At 37.8% G+C, this 25,232-nt stretch overlaps 1 protein-coding gene across 2 annotated transcripts in view; it reads right to left on the minus strand.

The window, feature by feature from the left end:
• The window catches only part of NALCN (sodium leak channel, non-selective), a 217,427-nt gene that overhangs the window by 180,867 nt on the left and 11,328 nt on the right, over positions 1–25,232 (minus strand). For both annotated transcript variants that reach the window (XM_054400249.1, XM_054400241.1), the window contains exons 3-5: positions 13,839–13,922; positions 12,128–12,267; positions 11,415–11,543 (exon numbers count right to left, since the gene is read on the minus strand). In XM_054400249.1, coding sequence (XP_054256224.1) covers positions 11,415–11,543; positions 12,128–12,267; positions 13,839–13,922 — 353 coding nt within the window. The remainder of the gene's footprint in view (positions 1–11,414; positions 11,544–12,127; positions 12,268–13,838; positions 13,923–25,232) is intronic.

Here is a 25,232-nt window from a genome sequence, read left to right on the forward strand (position 1 = left end):
GAGCTAAATGATGTTGGTTTATTAAAACACATACTGAAAGGTGCCTCAGTTGTTGTGTATAAGTGGATTCACACAGAGATAATACTGGGAATTAAGGTACTGTGCAATCTAGTGTAAAAAAGTATAACAAGAATAGAAAGTTAACAGTTGAAGCCAGACAAATTAAGATGATTAATTAGAAACATATTTTTAAACAGCAAAACAGTTTTTGGTATAAACAAAAAGATCCCTTGCATATGAATTGTTCTTCTGCCAACTAACAGCGAATAGATTCATATCTATGAGACACACTGGAGTCATGTATGAGCTATACAGTCTCATAGAGGGGAAATAAAATTAAGTCTGACTAGATAATTCAATTGTTCCTTTTTACTCTAAATTCAATATATAGATACTGTAATATTTTACTACCCCAAATACATTGTCTTGTACTATATTTGCCCCAAGTTACAGAGGTTTTTATATCTTACCATTCAGTTCAGATCCTTTATTCATTATTTATATGTTCAGCTTTAGTATTGGATATTTTTGACAGATTTCACAGTCCTCTAAAGTCTAAGTTTGACACTTTGTGGACAGAACTCAAAGATTCTTATTTTTTTGGTCAATATTCCAAGAAGAAAATTGTTTTACATGCTTATTCAACAAATAAGAAAGTCTTACTTCTTTTCTCTTTCCAACCATGTTCAGTAATGAAGAATGACTAAATCAGGCTACCTCTTACATAAGGCAGTAATACTAGGTAAAGTTTAATTTTATTTTGATTGTACCTCTTTCTCATTTCATATACAACCTAAATTAGTGTCTACACAATGTGCTTTTGATGTTCTGTCTATTCCTACTCATCGCACAGGAATTTTGAAGAGATTCAAATTAAATCGCCAACCTTATCTCATACTTCAAGATGTGAAAAATCAAAGACCCAGCACCTCTTAGCTGAATCACTAGAAGGAGCTGAAATAAAAGGCTGCAGATCTGCTGTCCTGACTTAACCCACCTCATTTTAGGCAATGAATACAGAGAAGGAGAAATACATCTCTAGAAGTTCAGAGGTCAGTGGGTTCAGTCACAATCCAGAAGCATCATTCTTTCTCTGCTAGCCAGAGAGGGAACTCAAGGCATTTAGGTTCCCATCAAAAACATCAAAACCAGATGATTCTACTCCTGGCAGATCAATTGTATCACGCAAAGCCAACGCTGTCATTGCCTAAATGAAAATACGATGGTTGTAGCTACTTAGCAGTTTTGACAGTCTATTGGTTTGATAACTAGGGAAACTAATTGAAATCACTCTGTCATTACCCTTCAGAGTAACAAAGACACTAAAGAAAACTGCAGAAAAATAAGTGAAAGAAGAAATCTTTCTTATGGGCAGTGCTAGAATGTACATCCAGGCACTTTCTAGAAAGCAAAGCTTAAAGAAAATTTTCAGAAGTTCCAGTATGGATTTGTTCTTAAAGTAGTATGCATGAACAGTACTATTTTGAGATTTTATCAAATACCACATGGCAGAACAATTCTGTGACAGCCCTTTTTTTGTGACTGCTACGATCAGTCATGAGGGAGCTGACTTCAAACAGTAATTGCATGATGTGTATGCTGATGCAAGACTTGTTTCACAGGAATCAAAGCAACATGAATTAATGGCATTCACACAATGAATGAGGCTGTCACTAGAAATGCTAATACATAGGAAATAAACAGGAAGATTTAAAAACAAATCTAGCTTGCTCACAGGAATCTGCATTTCACTGAGGTGCATCAAATTAGACATGTTTACAAAGTGAAGTGATCTCATACCTATCTATAGTACCTATTACAAACCAATATGCATTTCCTTAGAGAATTTAAAAGAAACAGTGAAAAACACCTCTGTTATCTGTAATTGCAAGGACATAAACTGAAACATATCAAACAATCTAAGCTGAAGATTGCATTCATTTTGATTTCAAAGTATGTTTCTTAAAGGATCTCTTAAAAAAACCTGTTTGCATATTAGACTCACCTTGATTAAATACAGAAATTACCTTCTGAGTAGCTGTCTACCAACCATAGGGAAAACATAAGGTCACTAAACTGCACTGTAGATTTAAATTTCATAAACCTGAAGTTGATCTGGGAAACATTTCCAAGCACTTTTACTCACAACATCAAAGTTAGCAGGGCAGGTTTTCTTTTTTCTCTCTTTTGAATACTACACTGTGCAAACTTTCTGCTTAGGCACAAGATCAGGTAATCCTCAGCATCTTAAAGGAATACTGCCCTGAATCCAAGTCAGAGCTACATGCCAAAAGATTCCTTCCTAAAGCTTGTATTGCAAAGAGTCAAGAACATATACAAAAATGTTACACAGCCCACTCACTAATATAACATCTGATGTGGCAGGAAACATGACTCTTCACATAGCAAAAGAAAGGCACTGGTATCACTGAGCACCTAAGGACAAATTTTCAACATTATCCAGCTAGTTCCAAATGGAAACTATTTATCGTTTGATGACCAGCTGTTTGACTAGCCAGTTCCATTTGGTGGGACCGGCTGTTCCACCAAAACTCTCACTTTGGAGAAAGAAGCTTGATCTCTCCATTTCATATCATGACTGAAACACAAGGTGGACTTACTGCTAGAACTGGATCATCACTGTTTTTTCTGGTGAAAGGGCGTAACTGACAGGGAATTTCAGAGAACACCACCATTAAAATATGCAGCCGTATACCTCTAGCAAGGTCAAATAGTTTTGTAAATAAGGGATCTGATATATTGCTGGGGCTTCAAGGAACCCAGATGCAAATGCCCAGATTTGTATAGCCTTCAAGCCTACAGCTCAAGAGAGAAAACTAAGTAGGCCACTGACAGTCTGTAACCAAATCTTTTTCTTCAAATACCAGCTGAAGAGCCCTTCTCATTAACCTGCCAGGTAGAAGGTGTACAATAAATTGGTCTGGATTGCAGTTTAATACTGCTCCAAGGCAATGTCCATGGCAATCATACAAAGAGGCAGGCAGCATAAAAAAGCAATCCATAACAGGTAATAACTTTTCTTTCACCTGCCTTGACAAGCATCCCATATAAGAAGAGAGCACGTGAAGGCTAAGCCTTTGTCTGAGGAGAGCTTGAAGAACAGGGATGAAGACAAGGAGCTGGAAGGTAGAAGCTTGACATTAAACTACCTGTAAAGGAAACTGGACAAAACAGGCATCAGTGAGTCCAGCAGAGCCTGCCACAGTGGGGACAGAAGGGTGGCCACGATTTTAGGCACTGGAAAAGAGGGGCTGTGATGTATTTGTGTCAAATACAAATAATGTGGTTCACCGAGTATAAAAAAAGTTGATAAATCTGTTCTATGCTAAGGAGACAGAGAGCGATGTGGGACTTTGGGATCTTTTCTGGAAATGTCTTTCAAATTCCTCTGTCTTATATAAAAGTGAAAGGGTGGGAGACTGAAGGACTGAGCAGGTAAGGGCCTGGAAAAGCAGTGGTAGAGGAAGGGGATGTGTGTAAAGATTGAGTAGAAATATATTTTGTTACTGTAAAACAAAACTTAAGAATAACCACTCTGATAGTAAGAAGCATGTTTTGGTGAGAAAACTTGATAAGCCATGTGTGGTAGGAGGACCATAAGATGTAGTAAGCCAGTGTCTCACCTTTGCCCTAACACACAATAGGTACCCTCCTGCAGCCAACCCTGCTTCCAATGTGGGTCCTTTTAAAAGGCAAACAGCTCTTCAGAAGCAAGGATAACAATACTTGACTTTCATTATGTGAAGAGGTACAACATAGAATCATAGAAAAATAAGGTTGGATATGAAAACTAAACAGAATATTAAATACAGTTCCCTGCCCCAAACTACCTCTCTCTGGGTCCTACACTTGAGTTACAACAACCCCATGCAACACTACAGGCTTAGGGCCGAGTGGATGGGAAGCTGTCCAGCAGAAAGGGACCTGGGGGTGCTCACTGACAGCCAGATGAGCCATCAGTGTGTTCAGGTGGCCAAAAAGGCCAACAGCATCCTGGCTTGTATCAGGAATATTGTGGCCAGCAGGGGGAGGGAAGTGATTGTGCCCCTCTGCTTGGTACTGGTGAGGCTGCATCTTGAATAATGTGTTCAGGTCTAGGCCTCAGCCTATTGATCCAGCCTGACAGGGTCTCTCTGTAGACGCTTCCTACCCTTGAGCAGATCAACACTCCCTACCAGCTTAGTGTCATCCACATACTCACTGAAGGTGCACTCAATTCCCTCATCCAGATCACTGGTAAAGATATTAAAGAGAACTGGCTCCAGTACTGAGCCACTTGTGACTGTCCATCAACTGCATTTAACTCCGTTCACCACTACTCTTTGGCCTAGTCATACAGTTTTTAACACAGCAAAGCCTCTACTCTTCCAAGCCATAAACAACCAGTTACTCCAGGAGGACGCTATGGGAGATAGTGTCAAATGCTTTACTAAAGGCCAGACAAAAAACATCCACGACCTTTCCCTCATACACTAAGTAGTGGGTCACCTTGTTGTAGAAGGAGATCAGGTTCATCAAGCAGGACCTTCATGAACCCATGCAGCCTGTGCTTGATTACCTGGTTGTCCTGCACATGCTGCATAACGGCACTTAGGATGTTCTGCTCCGTGACTTTCCCTGGCACTGAGGTCAGATTCACAGGCCTACAGTTCCCCAGGTCCTCCTTCTGGCCCTTCTTGTAGATGGATGTAATATTTGCCAGTCTCTGGTCAGCTGGGACCTTCCCAGTTAGGCCGCGACTGCTGATAAATGATGGGAAGTGTCTTGGTGAGCATTTCCTACAGTTCCCTTGGAGCCCTTGGGTATCCACTAAAAACTGCTACATGTTCACTACATCTTTCCAGTTGAGCGAAAAAACTGTCAAATGCTCCTTATCAGCTCTGCTCTACAGGTCTAAGCTCACTCCTTTTTCACCTCCTTTAGACTCTCTCCAAATGATGCCTGTAAGTTGTCTGATACAATGTATACATTTTTACAGGAGCACAATTCTGTTGATCTGTTCCTCCATTATGCTCCTAAATCACTTTATGAAGTACTGCCTCCTTAGCAATTGTTCACAATGCTGTATTTGTACAGCTCATTTTTCCTAAGTGCAGTATACTGTCCCTGCTGATTTCCATCCATTTTTTTCAGAGAATGTCTTTAATTTGTCAAGATCATTTTCATTCTAATCTTGCCTTCCAAAATGTCTGCAGTCTTTCCCAACTTCATGTCATCCTCACTGTAATAAGTATATTCAATCTGCCACCATCCAGGATGTAAATCAAATCTCAAATAGCACAAGACAGACTTATGTGGATTCCTGCTCTCTCTGTTCTGAGAACAAGCCATCAATATCAACTCACTGCACATGATTTCTCATTTTGCACCTATTCTATGATTATTTTCACTTTAACCACGATTCTTTTGCCAGTTTACAAATATGTCCTGTGAGACAGTTACAAAGCCTTCCTAAAATAAACATACACAACATCCACTCTTCTCTCTAATTCACATGGCTGTTATCCTTCCATAGATAATTATATTGGTTTGACTTGATTTATTCTTGACAAACCCATAACAGCTGCCACTCACTTCCTTGTTATCTTCCAGCTGCTTAAAAATTTTTGCTTGTTTATTCGCTACAGAATTCTTTCAAGGATAGAGGATAATCTTATCAGTATTCCAGCCATAATTCTCTGGCTTGTCGTGCCTCTTCTCTTATCCTTTGCTCCTTTTTAAGCTTATGCTATCTTCCTGCTACCTTCCTGCCTCCCATCTCCTCACCCACCTTCCACAAGTTCTTGGAAATAATAAAATAGCTGAGATGACAGCTTCAGTCTGCTCACAAGTATCTTGGAATGAATATTCCCAGACCTTTTTGAATTGCAGTAATCAAAATGATTGCGATAGGGATCAAATTTAGACATTACACTCAGCTTCCAGAAAGTACTACAAAACTGGAAACAGTCACCTGGATTTCAAAATAACATATGAGATCATCCACAGAAACAGGGCTGAAGTACCTTTTAGAACTTCTTTCTTAGTATTTCTTGTAACTGCCTGCATATCCAGAAGCTACTCCTGCTCATAGTATTTCCAGGCAAAGGAAGATGCTCTGCTCAGCGATAACTGCTATCTAATCTATGAATGTCAGGACATCCACAGTCTTCTCCATTAGTTGTTTGGCTTCCTCTTGCAATATAAAGTGCAGCTCTGCCAGTTCTATTCAAGAAAGGAAACAGCATCTGATCACCCATCTGACAGGCTCAGTGGAGATCACACTCAGAACCATGTTTTTCGAGTGATATCTGGCCCTTCCCTCAATTTTATGATATATTGGTGGTTGTCCTGACTTCTGGTTCCCTGGCCTCCTGAAGCATTACTGAAGTAAGTTCAGTACTCACCAGGCCTCAGTTTTGTACAGTGATTCTAGCGTAAAAATTACGTGGATAAATACAAAAGTTTCCATACAGCAAAGAAGAGACATAGTAGTTATGTTATTCAAATTCTTGTTATTTATACTTAGCCAACTTCACAATAATCTGTAAATCCACTCCAGCTCATTCAAAAGAACTTATTAGCCAGAGTAAAGAAATTCCATAAAGGTTGACAGGCTGAGCAGAAGTTCAGTAAGCTTTGATGTCTGCACTGGGACGAAGAATTGTGTAAACCTGAACAGCTCCATATCTTAATGCAGAAATTCATGTGTCATTACTGAGGCACCAAGAGCTGAGGCTATTGAATTCCCATCACTCTGTCCTAGACCTTCCTTAAAAGACTCTTGCTCAAAAGGCAACTGGACAAACAAAAACACTAGAAAGCCTGTGTGCAATGAATAGTCTAATTGTTTTGAATAACTGTCTGTAAAACAATTCTGTACAAAATTGGGACTTCTGTTCAGGAATCATGTGCCTTGTGAAATTGAATAGAGTCCCACTTCTGAAGACCTCTCTGCCCTTGGCCACCACAACTGACCATAACCTCAGCACTCTATTCCAACCTTTTGATAGGATCCTATTTAGACTAAACTACTTCCTTTTTAAATTGTTGATATATTTTTCTTGATTTTGGTTTGGATCTAAACAACATTAGGCCTAGAAAAGTAAGAATTCTTCCATTCCTCTTGTCCCTGAAGAATTTGTACTAGAGACATATTAACCTTAAGAAAAACTGTGAATAAATTCCAAAGGCAATATTAAAGTACTGCTGGTTGTTCAATTAGCATCAATAACACACTCTGTTAAAGAAGTCCCGTTATGTTGATTTTTCAAGTTTGGTCATTGATTTTTTCCATTCTCAGAAATCCAATTACTCACTGTCATTTTCCTGCTGCTGTTCTAAGACAGTATCTTGAATGCCTTTTGTTCTTTTTAATCATATTTATTTCCTCTATTAGATATTGTGGTGAACTTTTAGCTTTAGAGTCTTTGAAGCTGTTTTCTGACATTTTCAGGGCTTATCAATAGACAGATGGAAAGATGACCAAGAACCTCTTAGATCTTTCTATTACTTGGTAATTATTTTTCTTATCTATTTCCCTGGGTTAGTTCCTACTTTAAACAAGAGACCTTGCAAAGAAGGAATTTAAATTGACTGTCATGGTGATGATGCAGCCAGGTCTATAGAAATAATCAGTCTACACCCTACCCTTAAAGAATGACTTTGGGAGAAGAAATAGGTAAGTACTACATTTTATGGCAATTAGCCATATTAGCCTTTCTTCTGATGAGGCTTCCTTTCCCTTAGGTCCAGTACAAACTGAAAATCACAAAAGGAAAATCTACTGTTGTGGAATAAATATAATCTAAACATGTGATATGGAAGCATTTTTATGTCGTCAAACCCATCTTGGTAATAAAGAAAACAGGCAGTAGCTGATGTGTGAGGATATATAAAATACTTTAACAGCCAGAACAATTGCTTGGAAAAAATTTCTCCTGTCCTTGTGAAGTGCCTTTTGTATACTGAAGGTGCCCAAGAGTATGTTTTAGCAGATTCAGGAATACAACCTATTTTCACCATATTCATTCAAATCTTTGAAATTAATCTCAGATATAACAAAACAACCTGCCAAACTGCTTATAATGTATGGAGTTACCTAGATAATTGAGTTATATATACATTGCATTCCAACCATACTGTGAGTCTTTCAAGCAATGAAAAAAGATCTGTACTAAGGAAATCCATGTAATAAAACACTTACTAGCAGGAAAAATATATACTGGTTGGAGAAATCATCAGAGAAAAGCTGTGACAGCATAGCTGCAAAAAAGGTTAAGTAATAATCACAAGGGAATACTAAGTGAGAAACTGCTTTAGGAAGAAGACAGTGTTCCCTGTAGGAAAAAATGTCTAGCAAAATAAAGGTGATTGTAAGAATGGGGTGGGGGGAAGATTTATTATCAAACAACAAAACAACCCTTTTCAGTCTTTGGAAGGAAGTCAGATTTTGGTGGTTTCACAAATAGAAGGAAAAACTCAGACTACAATTAGCTTACTTCAGTATTTCTATTTGTCAGAGTTAGTATCAGAAAACGGCTGAGGAGGTGGAGAGACAGGAGGTCAGGAAGTGTGGGCGTCCAGAAGGATGGAAAGATAAAAGAACCTGCAGCAGTCAAAGAGGCAATGAGTATCTGATGAGACTGCCACATCTTTTAAATTAAAAGGAAAAGCAAGATTTTAAGGTGCCATTTTCAAAAGACACTTGCCTCACTCATAGTTCAGAAGGTGCCAGATTTATAAAAAGCAATTTCTAAAATTTCTGAAATAAATTAAGTCTTGACCTCAATAACTAGATTTTACCCTTGCCATAGAATTCTGCATAATATGAGGCAAATCATCTAAAATTAAAGTTCTCCCAGGTGGCCAGTAATTGGGTGCTTTCCATTTTCTAACCTTGATTTGGGAGCCTGGGATCTGGTTAGCTGAAATACTGAGTATTTACAGCTGGGGCTCATTAGACTGAAGTTATTCAAGGCCAAGTACAGCCAGCTTTGGCCACTTTCCACTGCCCTGAACAGAATCACCCGAGACAGACAGACAGAGAGGCTAAACTTCTGAGAGGAAGTTTAATCCTCATTATGAAGTTGAGAAACTGACCTCAAACATAAAAGTAAAATTTGTGTAGGCAATTTTCATGCTTTTGAGCTGCACTACATTTCAGCTAATAAACTCTCCTGGATTCAGAAGTGGCATGTTGCCCCATTTCTAACTGCATTTTGGAGCAACATCTGTGTATCAATTGTCCACTTTTGACACCAGAACTGTTATTTCTTTCTCTGTATTTATTTTCCAAGTCCATGGTGTTTTTTCTTGTAAATTCTACAGTCAGCTCTGTAAAGGTCAGCCTTGACCTTCACTAAGAAGGCACAGCCTAGCTCCACCCAAAGCTTCTGCATTGCATTCCTCAAATATTAAAAACCAAGGATCAGGTACATCAAAGTGTTCACAACGTATAATGATGAGTATTACAGACAAGAAATGGAAATGAGTGTTTTCAGAGTAGGACTGAGCAGTATGTCAAAAGTAAGGTATAAGTTCACAGGTCAAGGAACAAAGAGCAAAATATATTTTCCTTTGTGTAAGCATGATCCATCAGAATAAAGGAGCAGCACTTCTAGGGGGAAAGTGTCTTTCAGTGTAACTGTAGTCCTCATACACAACCATAGGAGCCTATTAAAGTTAGAAGTTTGGTTTGCAAATGGCAAAAGTAATTATTTTCTGAAGGTGCCTATCTCAGATACTTAGCAAATAAGTTAAATTATAATTCTAAATTTTAAACAGCCCAATATATATATGCTTGATGATACTGAAAGAAAAAGGTTTTTAAGGCTAGACATTCAGTTTCAAGTGTAAAATTTCCTTGATTCTGCATACTTGGATTTTCCAATTTTAACTCACTTTAAACATGTTTTAATCTTTATTTTGTACACTGGGTATTTGACCCTTTCAACTTTTCCTGTAACTCAGTCTTTCAACAACCTAAAATTGAGGTGTTTTTGTAAATCTTTAAAAAAAAAATGCAGCACTCAGAAAGTACCTAACACATGCAAGAAATTAGACACATATTTTATGGGCAAACTTAATCTTTTAAACTTAAGTTTCCATATTGCAAACATTATTATGTCCTACTTTATCTTTTTCTACTGATCTCAGGGAAAAGCAATTATATGATGCCTTGTCTTTCCTGTATTGTTCATCCCACTTCCTGTTTTTCCAAACATGAGTAAATCACAGAATCACAAATTTTCACATTGTCGCAAACAAATTTTTCACTAAGACTTATTTTTTCCACCATGTCTATGGGAAACTGGAAAAAAAATCTGTGCTATAAAGATTTTCTCTTTAAAAAGAGGAAAATTCATAATTAAATATCTCATTTCCTGTCTAGTGAAGATCAGCTACATATTTTACTATAGCATTCATTAAATAAATTAGAAAATATCCAAAAGGATTTATTTTCATTTAACAAAATATCATATAATGTCAAGTGTATTCTCAAATAATTTTATAACCTTTTTTTGTCTTCTATGTTTAATAGCCTCTTTTCATATTTGATAGCTTAAAAGCCCTAGTTTAGAAAAATCTTTAACACAGAGCTAACACTTCCTCATCCAAAGAAACAGGAACAAAATTAAAAGAGAGATGTAATAGAATAGACATAATATCATGGTGGTCAAGCACACAGTCAAGCCCTCAGTTCAACAGGACATAGAATCATAGCATACAATGGGTGGGGAGGGACCTTTAAAGGTCATCTAGTTCAGTTTTCCTGCAGTAAGCAGAGACATATAAATGTATACTTACCTGTAACTTTACCAGCCATCACAGTGGCAAGAAACCACTTTGAGTTAATCTTGTGATTAAGTATGTGCTGAACCAAAAAGGTGATGTTTACTCAACTGCTAGTGTAAAATTTTGATCATAAGTATTTTCCAAAGGCTGGGTAAAAGGGGTCTTTAAATCTGAGCATCAGGACACAGCAACCTTTTAATCCAGAAAGGGCATGAGATTCTGGCATTAGTTCTACCCTGTACTTTAGATCTGGCTCCACACTCAGACATCCTGAGAAAAGATAGCGGAATATAGTGAAAGCTGATGAATCACCTGTGACTCAAATCAGCCACAAGTGGCAATGCCCCTCTTAAAGCTTTCTCTGCACTTCTGCTCTCTCTCACTCCCCTACTCTACAGGCAATCATGCCCTAATCCAGACTGCAGAAAAATGCCACAATTTGTAATATATCTGTCAGATAAAATTTCATAATATCTAACATTTTATTTCCCCAAATTTTTCATAGTGTATTTTGATAGATTGCTTTTAACACATTAAGTCTATTTTACAGATACTAACTACAATCATACATGTGATGAAAGAATGGCCCTACATCACACCTGCACAGGCTAACTTACCCTGGCTGCGTGTCGTCAGTTACACAATGGTACGTAAAAGTTCCAAACATTTGCACTCCCAGGATCCCATACAGGAGGAGAAAGAACAGAAGGAAAATTGAAACACTCCAGATTTGCTCTCCAGAACGCCTGGCAAAAAGATAAATATGACACTGAAGGCACTGGCAATGTGAGACTCTTTGGAAAGCTCCAGAATAGAAAATCTGATCACACAGAGAAAGTACTATTTCATCTTATGAAAAATGTGTCCTTAAAACTGATCTCTCACTCTGTGTGGAGATAGAAAAGAGAGCCATGATTTTTTTCTAAATCCGTAAGTTTGAGTAATTAAACCAGCTGTAAGCTACAAAAGGTAGGGAGAAATATGCAATTAAAATGTAAAAAGTCTACCTTTTGTAAAATAGTGCATTATACACCCAGGATATGATTGTGATGTAAAGTTAATAGCAAATAAAGACCAGCATCGGGTTGAAAATAGCTGGCTATAGTTATTAGCAGAATGCTTTTAGACTTATTTAAATATTTGACAGTTTGGATCATTTTCTAAGAAACTTGATGATTCCTTAAACATAGAGAATAGAAAGGACTTTTTGTCCAGAACTAAGAAAGAAAATTCCCAATAAGCATAAAGGGATATTTTCTGAGCTGCACAGTTAGTCTTCTAAGTCAAAACTGAAATTTCCCATTATTCTTCAGATAACAGCCTTACTTACTTCAAGATATTTGTTATCCTAGTTCTTGGCAGCTCAAAACGAAAATATATCCGGAAAGCTCGAATCATAATGAGTGGTCGTGGAATCCGTAACATGCCCCATGGTGACATCTGGTCAACTATTTCAGCAATTTCAAACACCTAAAACAAAACAAAACAAAACAAAACAAAACAAAACAAAAAAACAAAACAAAAAAAAAACAACCCAGAAGTTTTTCTTGATGACCTTCTCCTGTTCCTCTATTTATTTACGGAACATTTAAAACTATGAATCCTATCCATGTATTTTATTTTAATCCTCTCGGTTTATTTATGGTTCATTTTAACTGGGCTTTTTAAAAGAAAGGTCTTGCTAAATCTTTTAATCCATTTCTAAGTTATCCTAATGAAATTCCAAAAATATACTCTGCCTATGTTCATAATGCTTCTCTCTCTACTCAAGAAGATTGTGCAAGCTTATGACAGCTTCCTACTTCTGTGCTAGTCCTACCCCACAAGTGAACCACAACTGTGTTAAAAGTTAATAATTTATATTTCCAAATATGAGTATCAGTATCTGTTAATGACGCAAACCACTGAGTTTTTTGCTATGATATAGAAGTACATATACACAGAATGCCTTATGAATTGTAACATGATTATAAATTCTCCATTTAATTCCAAGTGGATAAGAAAACTCTGTATGTTCCCATCATAGACTTTCCCTTGTAACAAAAATTCCATCCAAGCCACAGAACAAGGAACATTTCCTTAATACATTGAAAGGTTAGGCATTCCATAAAGACTATTTAGCTTAATGGCTGGGTGAAAATGTCTTGGTTTAATCCTTGTCTCTCATTCTCTAAGATTAACTGCTTACTTTAGTATTTGTTCAGAGTACTAAGGAAATGGGGAGGGAATCTTGTAATACATAAACTGGGTATCTATGGTGTTAATCTATAATGATCAGTCTCTATTCTACATGTACATGATGTATCGAACTTTCCCCCACATATTACACTGTGTCTTGTACTTGTCTGAAGTGGCTAAGTTATACCTAACAGCAGTCAGTACAGAACTTCTACAATCCTTATATTATTGCAGCTCCAGTCTTGCAGTCTTCAGTCTGATCTTACCCAAAAAAATGGCTATGGTTTGATTGGTTTGCAGGACATAATTTGATTTGTACCTTAACATCCTACGCTTTTTTGCAACATGTCCAAGTTACGTTCTTTAAGAAAATTTATCAAATTGTTTCCATTTTTTCCCCATTGTGTTTTAACATGAACTTTGGAAAAGTTTTGTTAGATGTGGGCCATAACTCACCATGTCAATATGGTTACATGGCAAACATCTACCACTGAAATCGTCCTTCCTTTAGTTTCCCAAGCTAGACACCATGAGATTTAATGGAAGGAGCACAACTGCCATATAGAACAAGATACAAATGGTGCTTTGAAGCTCCTTCTCTGTTGCTTTGACTATGCAAAGGGTTTATGGTAACAGATGAACGCGTAACTTCTCAATAAGTAAAATTAAACAAAATAAATTCTACTACTAATGCAGACATGCTGCAATTTGTGATTATGACACTTCTGAATTCAGCACAGCTTTTTTTAAAAAAAATTGACCTGTGTATAACTATACTTCCACAACTTGCAATTATTTGGTTGTGCTATATATTCTTCACAATTAAGGAACTATTCATTGAAAAAGGAAAGTGAAATAATTACCTGCAAAACCAGTGACACCCAAAGGCAAAAGACCATGAATCCATCAAACACACACCAACGATCCTTTACATAGGAGCTATCACCCTACAAGATAGAGAAAAGCTAAGAGGTTAATTGTTGTCGGTTTCCTGTCAGGATTTATAATTATCATAAACAAAATTTCTTGGAAGGAGATGTCTTCTCTGTACCACTTTCAAAATGCCACTTTTGCGAGACTCCAAAAGCCTGGACTACAATATGTTGTTTTTCCTTTCCCTCTGATTCAGGGGCTACTAGGTGACAAATGAAGGCATGAACCCTGCTGCCATATAGCAACCAGATTCCAGAAATGCAGAGAGCATAGGATCTCAAGTCCTCCCAGAAGTCCTTTATTGCCATGTTGTAGAATCCCCAGCATTACAGTCTCAGTGTCCCACTTACAGAGCAGAAGTCCTGGAAGCCCTTAACAGACAAAGTCCTGAGCATATTCCTAGCAGCACCCCCACACCGAAGCCCTTGCGAGAAGAAGTAGCGAACTAACAGAAGCAGAAGTCCCTAGCAGCCCTAACTGAAGCCATTCCTACCTAAGTCCCTAACCCAAGAGAGAGTCACTATTGCTCAGAGTGGCTGTCTTTTATACTCTTTGCTATCAATCCCTTTACCAGTAAAATACAACCACATATATAAGCTAAAATCTTTTCCCAGTAAGAGGTGCCAGCATGTCAAGGAGGTGGCTTCTGCAGCATGTTCCAATCAAAGGGTGCCAATCTGAGGATGTTGTTCTTGGCACATGTGGAATGATACTGTTTTGCTCTACGCAGACTGCTAAGGAATTGGTCAGCTAAGGAATCATGCACTCCGCATGAATCCAGCAGATGCCCTCAGAACAGTGGCTGCAACACAATACGCTGGAAACATAAACAGATCCTCTGGGTGAAGAAATGGTAGCTTCATTCTAGGCTTGTGTCAAAAAGAACTTATAAAGAAATCTCCTATTTACACTTCAATGTAAATCTGAAAACCACACAAAAAAAAATAATATGCGACTCACTTTTCCACTATATTGCCATTACAAAACACTTGCACAGGAACTTAAGTGCACACTGCTAGCAATTCAGTATTCTGTTGTTCAATTATTTCTGTACTGTTCAGCAGCTTCAACTACAGCAGTATAATTTTATATTCATTTTTGGCAAGTTTCCAATTATTCTTCATGCTCTAGAAAAGCCTTGCCATTTCAGAAACACTAGACAACAGCCACCATTTCAGCACAGTGCAAAGTTTCAAGTTTGTTTGGACATGTCCTGAGCAACTCTGCTATTTCAAAATGACCATTCTTTAGACTTCATTAATAATGTGCATGGTGAACTTTTAAAATTGATATTATTGTCACTCCATTGTCTAGCACAAGGATTCTGATAATACCTTTGCACTACCAAATAAAATAAATTCAGGAAAGAACACTGAGCACTGGATCTTTGATGACACATACGCCTTCCTACGTGTTCTCTGGCTCTGATTTAGACTCCTTCAACTAAGCTCTCTCAAATAATTCCTGAACATGGTTTTGGTGATAGCCCAAATCCAAAGACCATTCCTAAAAGGCAGCATGGAGAAGACTTCATCCAAGCTCAGTTTCCTCTATACTACAATATTTTCAACCACTGCTCCAGTCTGTATGCTACAATATCCTCGTGTCCCTTACAGTTCCCTGCAACACAGGTCCTACATCGCAAACTATAAAAACATTTCTTTGGTGATGAAGGAGATTCAATAACCATTTTTCATTAAGTGTTTTCTTTCTGTTAGACTTTCTGTCCATTAGAAAGTTTTCCCAGTAGCATAAGACAGAAATTTTAGCACAAGAGATAGGTTTTAAAACATAAATGTGTTTTAATTAACATAGGTATTGGTACAACCTGGATCTCAGACAAAATTGCAGCTGCTGAATGTGGAGGGGCCAGGATAAAAGTTCTCACCCAATCATTAAGTCTTTTACCCCATCAGTCAGCTAATAGTGCCATGCACTTAACTTCAGCCATTGAACAGAAAAAAATTTACATTTCTTAGCATACATAAACACCCGTTTCCCAATGAGGTTTCTGCCAAAAGATTGAACATACCCTCCGCTGCCTTATACATTCACTGGTTCCTTTTCTCTAGTGTTCTTCCAGATACAAACTACAGCATTAGACATTTACTTTCCATAGGTAAAACTGGGAAAAAACTTGTCATGTCTCAAGAATCTTGAGGACATTACTGGTCAGTTATGTGATTCCTGGCTCGATACACGTTGTTTCTTATCTCAGTGACAGTTATTTAAGTCAATTTGAATTTGTTTTTAAATGTCTCAGCATTTTCATTAATCCTAAATGCACAGACAAGATGTTTTGTTTTAATCTAATACTTTCAATGACACACACTATCCTAATTTATCATTCCTTGCACTAGGTGATAGCAAGATATATTGTGTAGAGAAGAAGTACATATTTTTTTGATAAAGCTTTATTTCAGTTGCAAAAATTATTCAAGGCAGAAGTGAACAAAGCAAGGACATACGGTAAATATACCGTAAGTGATTTTCAAACCAGAAATAAAGGAGAGAGAACTTCAACGCTATTTTCAGATGGAGAGTTTTCTAATGCATTAAAGTTTACAGTCTAAGAATTAAGAGGAGGAAGACTGTAAATCAGATAAACATCAGAACAGCAACTTTTCCATCATGTTTTTAACTTGTCCTTCCTGAAGAAAGTCGACTAAGTTCCCTAAGTATGAGCTAATCAATAACTCCTCAGGGCTGAACAAACTCAGATATTTCAATGATTAAATTCAGTAACTTTGAAGCAGATACATGTTGTTTCTCTATATAGCTAACACCACCTTGAATCTCTTACCCCCTTTCCTCTCCCCGTGTTCCCTCTCAGTGAACAAACTTCAGGTTAGATTTGTATCAACATGCAATTTGAGTCCTTCAATTGCAGATCTTAACAAAGATGTTGACTGGTCTTTCTCTTGCTGAAGAATTCTGAAACTTACCTTTCTTCTCTTAAAGTACCCTTTGTGTACAGAAAAAAAACAGTTTTCCGGAGTTGTGCTATATACAGATCTGAGCATGAACTTGTGAGGGAGTTCCTGTATTCACCTTTCTCTGAATAACCTGTTAAGTACTCACTAAAAGCTAAATCTTTTTTTTAGAAATTGCTTTTTCTCTCCACAATAGGAGCAGCATGCTTGAAGCAGCTCTGCTGTTTTCCCCTTACAAACAAAGATGTCCTGACCCTTTCCAGTTTTCTCATCAGTCAGGCTGCTCCACCACCTCACTTCTCTCATTGTGACGTTAGTCCAGCTTCCACCACTACATCCTCCCTGTCACGGAGGCTTTCAGTGGATCACCACAGAAACTCAGGGCACCTGAATTACATATGTAGAAACTACTCATCTGGGGGGAGGTTCTGGCTCTTTGTGCTTTGCATGTTGGGAATGCTTTGGCTAAATGTTTTTCGTGTTTGTCATCTGGCTGGCAGCGGACATGGTGGTGAATCTTTAATGCATTTATACGGTGTATTGGTATATGGGATGTTATTTGCTGCTGGAAGCATTTTTAAGGCAGGACCATATCCTGCTTAATGTGAAAATCAGAATGTACTTTTTAGTATCAATCTTGATACTGCCTTCTACTGCTACTTCCATGAAAAATCTAATTCTTACTAAACACAGGCTAGCAGTTACACATTAATAGCAATGAACAGTGAGTTTCATTCACATTTGAAAAAAGCCTTGGGCTGAAATTCCAAGCTCACAGTCAACGGTGACCTGTTCTTAGACTTGGAAAGGAATACAGATATGTGAAATTTAAATACATCTGGTGACATCTTACCTAAAATAGCTGAAGTTAATCTTTCATCCTTTTTCCATCATGTCTACTGAAATTTAAGAATTACTGATGAAGTTTTTTTAGCTTTTTTTTTCTGAATGCACTACCCCAGATACTAACACTACAGTTTGTAAGCCTTCAAAACATGTTATAAAAATTTGCAAAAGATGAAACATTAGCACTGCAGACTAGAAGCCTCATGGTTAGATGAATCCAAACCTCTTAACAGTCACTGACTTCCTACTGCCTACATTGGACAGTGAATTCTTTAATCCATACAGCAAGTCCCATTTTGTTTCTCACAGTGCAGTGAATGCCAGTCCACTTATACATTCTATGACCACAAGCTTACGACAGCCTTTGGAAGGCTTTTGTATGGCAAACCATGCCCTCATTTAATGACTCTCCCAGGCAAAATAAGAGGCATCACTCATAGTCAGTGGACAAACTAACTAACAGCTATTAAACACAAAGCATTTAAGATACATAAAACCCCTGAAGTTCAAACCAGCAATACTGTTGTTAGATGTATCAGTCTTTTCTTTGTTAACCTGAGGCCTATTTGTTATTTTGTAATACCCTTTCTAGTTTCCCCAAACAGTTTCTCCTAATATGCTTCCATCTTTTCCCTTGGTGTTTATTTACAACAGGTCAGCATCACTGTCAGGCTAGTGCACCACTGTGGAAATGGCCTCTTGGTAAACTACGCATGGAACAGATTGAAAGTCTGCCTCTTTCTTAGAGATGCTAATCTGAATTAATCTGAAATATCCCAAAAGAACAATCTTAACATAGCAGTCATTAAAATATTTTCTAACCTATAAGATCTTAATTTTCTATGGTAATAACTAACTTTTCTATACCATAACTAAGGCAAAATTCCTCAAGTTCAGCATAAGATCCTAAAGAGATCTTATGAAAGATTTTAGCATTTGTTTACCTATTTTAAATAGGACCAACAAATAAATCTCTTCCCTTCTCTCTACATTCTTCTCATTTCACCAGGTTTGGCCTAACTCTAGCACCATTACATTAACTGAGTATAATGTATTAGTTCTTTTTTTTAATTTTTTTTTTTATTTTCACATGCAATACTGATAGTCTAATAACTGCACTGAGATGCTGGAAGATACACTTTCTCAATTGTAACCAGCACATTAAAGATAAATCACCAACTGTCGGTATTAGATACTCTAAAGAATTGTCATGCAAGTTCACAGAAAAAAAACAAAACAAAACAAAACAAAACAAAACAAAACAAAACAAAAAAAAAACACAACCCCAAACAACAAACCACACCACATTTTATAAGAACTAACTCACTGGAGACATGACCCAATATAAAATACAGACAAAACCATAACAGAAGTAATAACACCTGAGGCAGTCACCCCATGAGAGACATTACAGTTTAATTTAAACCTTGAGGGAAGACTGGCTAGACTGTTAATTTTTTAATAAAAGTTTGTGTCATTATCAACCTTGTTGAAAACTAAATGCTCTACGAAATCAACATCCAAATTGCAAAAACAATCTGCTAGAAGATTGATTATGTCTGCTAATCTTATTAAGCAATTTCAGTATAGCTTAGTTAGATGATAGCACAGTCACTTCCTAGGTCCTTTCTGTCCTGCTTATCTCTTAACATCTCAAGAACCTCAGGATGAACAGCAAGTCCCTGCAAGTAAAAAAATCCTCCTTTGTCTCCTTGCTTGCCTTCAGGAATTTCTTTCTCTCTCTTATTCCTGACCAAATATGTTCTCTGAATCCTTCCTTCCCTCCTCTTTCCAGCTTCCTCTGTGGGCCTAAACAAAACCCCTGCTTTGAGTAAGAGGTCGGTCCAGACCATCTACATTGGTCTCTTTCAACCCAGACTTTTCTCTGGTTGTGTGCATCTAAGACAATCTCCTTGGTATGCCCGCTCCTGGAGGCAAACTCCAGTTCTACATCTACTTTCTCATGCAAGGATGCTTCTTTATGCTTGGAAGTACTCTGTAGCCTTGGGAAGGTGATGTGCGTTAAACACTGCTGTGCTTCATCTGGCAGTATGCTGCCCTCCTTCACATTCAGTGTTTATGCGCCTTCAGGAATTTCTTTCTCTCTCTTATTGCTGACTCCAACGTTCTCTGAATCCTTCTGTCCCTCTTCTTTCCAGCTGCCTCTCTGGAAAAGCTAAATAAAAGAAGTGCTATGACATTTTCACTGAGTAATCAGATTTATCATCATTTGCTCTGGAAAGGAGTCCTGTAGTCTTGGGTCTGTCATTAGGAGAAGCTTAGTTTCTCACTTTTCCACACAGTCTCTGACAAACAGGATAGCTGAAAGATGGTACAAACATGAAGGGACCAGCAAGCTCAGTAACAACCAATCTACTTTGCTATTCCAACAGGGTCACTGGATTCTTCATGTGGTGGTGGCAAATAAAGCATATCAACAACTCTAGCAAATTCTTCAGATTACCTGGGGGCTACTTTGTGTAGCACTACAAACAAGCATTAAGGGTGGAGGCTGACATTCATTGGCATTTTACGTGCAGCATAAATGCAGAGGAGGAAATAGGAGGAATCAGAATTTGAGAGCATAATTTTTTACTTCTCTGCTATGTTCATTATAACACAAAAAGAACAAGTTAGAAGAGAGGGCACAGCTGAATCAGGGGAGCAAGATTCAATTTCCCTCCTCTGTTGCCTTACTCTGCACAAACACCACAGGGCATGAAGGTGAGACTGCGACAGAAAATGAGAGCTCAGAGGAGCACCTTGCCTAAATTCTCTCTATCTCCAGCAAATGCAGATCACAGAATCACAGAATGGTAGGGTTGGAAGGGACCTCTGGAGATCATCTAGTCCAAAGCCCCTGCTTGAGCAGAGTGCAGCCTAGGGCAGGTTGCACAGGAACACATCCAGGAAGGTTTTGAAAGCCTCCAGAGAAGGAGATTCCACAACCTCTCTGGGCAGGATGGTCCAGTGCTCCATCACCCTCAAGTAAAGAAGTTTCTCCTTAAGTTCAAGTGAAATCTCCTGTATTCGAGCTTGTACCCATTGCCCCTTGTCCTATTGATACCATAAGGTACCAATACCCCTCAAATACTAGCAGAGACCACTCAGAGACCACCACAGAGATGCACCGCACACATGCAACAGATATACAAATATGGTGATTGGTTATGGGATATTTAATGTATGTGCATGTGTTTAAGAAATAAGAAGATGCTACTTTGTCTTGTTAGTGTGCTAGATCTGAGACGAGTCTCCCTGCACCGAATGCTGCCAAAAAGTGAAAGCCTCCCTCCTGACACTCCTAAATGAATCTCAGAAGATTTACTTATATTGGAATTTTACAGTATCACTGGCCACTGACACTGACTTTCTTCAGTAGTTTCCTGGCCCTCTTGAACTGGGGAGCCCAGAACTGGACATGATACTCCAGGCGCAGCCTCACCAGTGCAGAGTAGAAAGGGAGGAGAACCTCCCTTGACCTGCTGGCCACATTCTTCTTAATGCACCCCAGATTACCATTGGTCTTCTTGGCCACGAGGGCACATCACTGACTCATGGTTGTCCACCAGCAGTCCCAGGTCCTTCTCTGCAAAGCTGCTTTCCATCAGGTCAACCCCTCATCTGTACTGATGCATGGGGTTATTCCTCCCCAGATGCAGGACTCTACACTTGCCCTTGTTGAACTTCATGATATACATACATACATATACAGAGGGCATGTATCTCCTACCCAGTCATAAGTATGCACACATCCCTTATGTTTCTGGCTCAACATCAAACTTTTCCTATTTCCTTAAAAGTCTGCAGTTTACAGGTTTGTTTAGTAGCACAATGATGTGGACAATCCAGTCCTGTCCCAATCTGTCAAACACTTTTAACATTTTCCTCACACAGAAAAAAGAATGAAGAGATAAAGCCTAATCAGGCTGCCTCTAACTACTGTTCTACCAAAAATAAAACTATTTCTCAAATGATTTCATGTGTCAAGCATTAGCCCCCTCATTCCTCCAGAACTTTGCAACTCCTCAGCTGCCCTGGGGATCAACTGTCAAACAGATGACTCTTGGCTTAAAGAGTCCATCTTAAAGTCCTACCTACTTAAAGTCCATCTTTTACTCTGTGTGATGTTAAAAATTCAACCTGAAGCATTTTATTACCCAACAACCAGCAAACTATAACTTATCCATCCTTTAATGAAAATTACTTCTGCAACTGCAAAATGATGGTCCATGCAAGAGACAAAGGAAAGTGAGTATTGTTTAGCTAAAAGGAAAACAAAGATTACTGAACTAAAAGTGCTACATTTTAAAATGGGTAGCCACCTCCAAGTTAGCCCTCTGCAATTGTGATAGCATCACTTCAAAATTAACCAATATTGTGTTTTTAAAAGTCTGGGTTTTGGGGGTGTGGAGGGAAAGGCACAATAGGTGGGGTGGGAATGGTGGCATGGCACAGCTCATTTCTTTGTCTGCTTTTTTTTGATAAGGTGTCTTCATTCACAGTGAAGTAACTTACTAAAAATATATTCAATAACAGCAATTTATTTGTAACAGCCAATGGAATTAGAATTGGTGTGTGAAACTTAACTCTAAATGGTTATAGTGGATGTAGTATCACCTTGTCATCACTAAGTTAAACAAGTTCAGTTTGTAACTACTCAGGCATTGTACTGAACTCTTCCACTGTCAGATATTTCCATGTAATACATTACATAATGCATAATTTATTGTTGTAATGTGCAATCTTGTAATCTATGTAAATAAAATTGCTTGATGTTACAACAGACAATACAAAGTTACTTCATTTATAATTTAAAATGAAGCACAGCTGTTGCTGGTTCTTTGGATTAGAGGGTGATTCCATGCAGGTTACACATATACAACATACAGAGTTCCAATTTATCATTACAAACGACCTGTAATTACTACAGAACCACTACTTAATCCTTCGTAATATTTTATATTCAAGAAAAAGGAAAAAACATTTAAGTTAAGATTTTCAGATAATTTTAGAAATTACCAAGGAAGAGGTAATGTTATTTAATTCATTAAAGAATACTCTCAAACATATATTTAAGGCGCACTAGATTTCTGTTAATTTATACACTTAACTTCACCAAACTTAGCATTTCATGTTTCACATTGCAATGGGAGGCGTTTTAACCACAGTAGTCACCATCTCATTTGCTGTTTCTAACAGAAAGGAAAAACAAAACAAAACCAAACCAGAAAAAAAAAGTAAAGGAAGAAACAATTCAGGTGATGAAGTAAGAATTAAGACTCTCAAACAGACAAAGATATTTCACTCACTGAAAATCCTGTAACAGTATTTGCTGAAAATAGGAGAGGGGGGAAATTGGAGGAAATTGGAAGGACTTTAAAAATGGTTTAAATAACAAGAACATTACACAACACTCCCTGCTTCAAGTACAAATGGTATCAAGTGGAATAACCACTTCCACAAAACAATAGAAAGGAATACCTCAGCACACTTCCCATATCAGCCAAATTATTGGACAGCATTTCAGTTCTGAGTGGCACAGCCTTCATATACAGTTAACAGTGGACAGGTCCTAATACTTTCTTATCAGTATCCAACAGTAGGTATGGCTACAGAACACGTGAGGATGGAAGCTTTGCTGATGTGCTGCTTTGTTGTTTTCTTGATACACCACTTTACCTGCCTCCAGTTGCATGTCAACATGCCCTACAGAGAGATTTTATGGGTTACTGTACTGAAAGCCTGAATTTCCACCTCCATCTGCATATTAGTCAATTGTATTCAGCACCCTAAGTACTGCCTTACCAGCTGACTCGGCTCCCTTGGATGTCTTAAATGTTCAGCAAATCTAAAAATGGCTGATCAGGAGGAGGATTAACAGGATTCCCCCCTATCTGGAATGGTACTCACTGTTTCCAGGAAGTTGCACAGGATAAAAGTCTCTACCATGAGAACAATTAAACATTGGAACATGTTGGCCAGATAAGTGTTACCATTATCCCGCCCTGGATAACTATATTAAGGCCATGCTTTGAGTAAGAGGTTGGTCTGGACTACCTGCATAGGTCCCTTCCAACACAGATTTTCTCTGGTTGTGTGCATCTAAGACAATCCCCTCAACATGCCAGCAACTTGAGGTAGGCTCCAGTTCTACATCTAGTTTCATGTGCAAGGATGCCTGCTTATGCTTGGAAGTACTCTGCAGCCTTGGGAAGGTGATGTGTATTAAATGCTGCTGTGCTTTTTCTGGCAGTATTCTGCTCTTCTCTATACTCAGCGTTTAAGGGTAGATGCGATGTGATTTGGATTCAAACGTTTCAAGGTGAAAGCCTTCAAATATTGCCTGGAGATTGAATAGGGAGATTTGAAAGGCAAACAGTCTCATCTAACACAACTGAACTTGGAATCAAGATCATCATTCACAGCTCTCCTTCAACAGAAAAAAAACCACAATGATGAAAATTGGCATAGATACGAAGGAGGCAGTTTTCAAAAAAAGGAATTCATTACTTATTAATTGGCATAATTTTGTAATTGTCATGAAAATACAGATCCACAAAAATGTTCATATTGCCTTACATAGGGAAAATGCAAGTTTCAACACAAAAAGGCACATTAGGGATGAAGTTCTCTCTCTTCCTAACTGAATACATAACACGTTATCCAATATATTGATTTTACTGCTATCCTAGCATGTCATTTTACCCTGTTTTACAAATTCATACATTAAAAATATTCTTTGATAATAGTTGCATTCATGAGGAAACACTGCAGTCTCTGAAAGTGCTGTTTGAAAGGGGAAAAAGTAACATTACTGAAAAGTAAAGTTTTCTTCATCTAACCGGTCTGAGTGTTGAGAGAGCAATTTCTAAATACATTATGGAAGTCAGGTATGTTGTATATTTCTCTCAGCAACTTTAAGGTTAACTTTTGATCACCACAGTAAGTCTTTATGTATTACATGGAAATATATTTCAATTCATGCCCAAAAATAATTTCTCACTAAAAATTTCTATAACCCATTGACTGTTTGGAAAAAAAAAACTCTTTTAGAAATAATGCCCAAATTCACTAAGTAATTTAAATGCAAAATATTCTAACGCAAAAATGGTGCAAAAAGCCCCACTGTGTAATATGAATCATTACTTTCCTGTAATAAACACTCCAACGAAACCAGGCACAAGTAACCATAGAAACAGGTGCGTAAATTCTAGTGCCACGGTCTCTAACCTTCCCTGGTCCACAGGCAGCAACACCCAACTAGCAGAGCATGCCTCAGGCAACTTTGTATTTGTTTTCCTCATGATACTCAGTTTTAATTTTTTTAATTTCCTGTGACTGGAAACAGAATTGGAGTATTTCACTAGCAATACTCCCAGTAGACTGGGAACAGATGTCCTTGTGATGGACCTAAGTGCTTAGTAGAACAGCAACGAACACAGGAAAAAGGTGAGACAGAAGGCTCAACTTCTATAGATTGAATGTCTAATTCAAATAACAGATATCAATACTGTTTGTTATAATATTTAAAACTGATAATTA

This window comes from Indicator indicator, chromosome 1 (genome assembly GCF_027791375.1).
Source record: "Indicator indicator isolate 239-I01 chromosome 1, UM_Iind_1.1, whole genome shotgun sequence".
NCBI lineage: Eukaryota > Metazoa > Chordata > Aves > Piciformes > Indicatoridae > Indicator > Indicator indicator.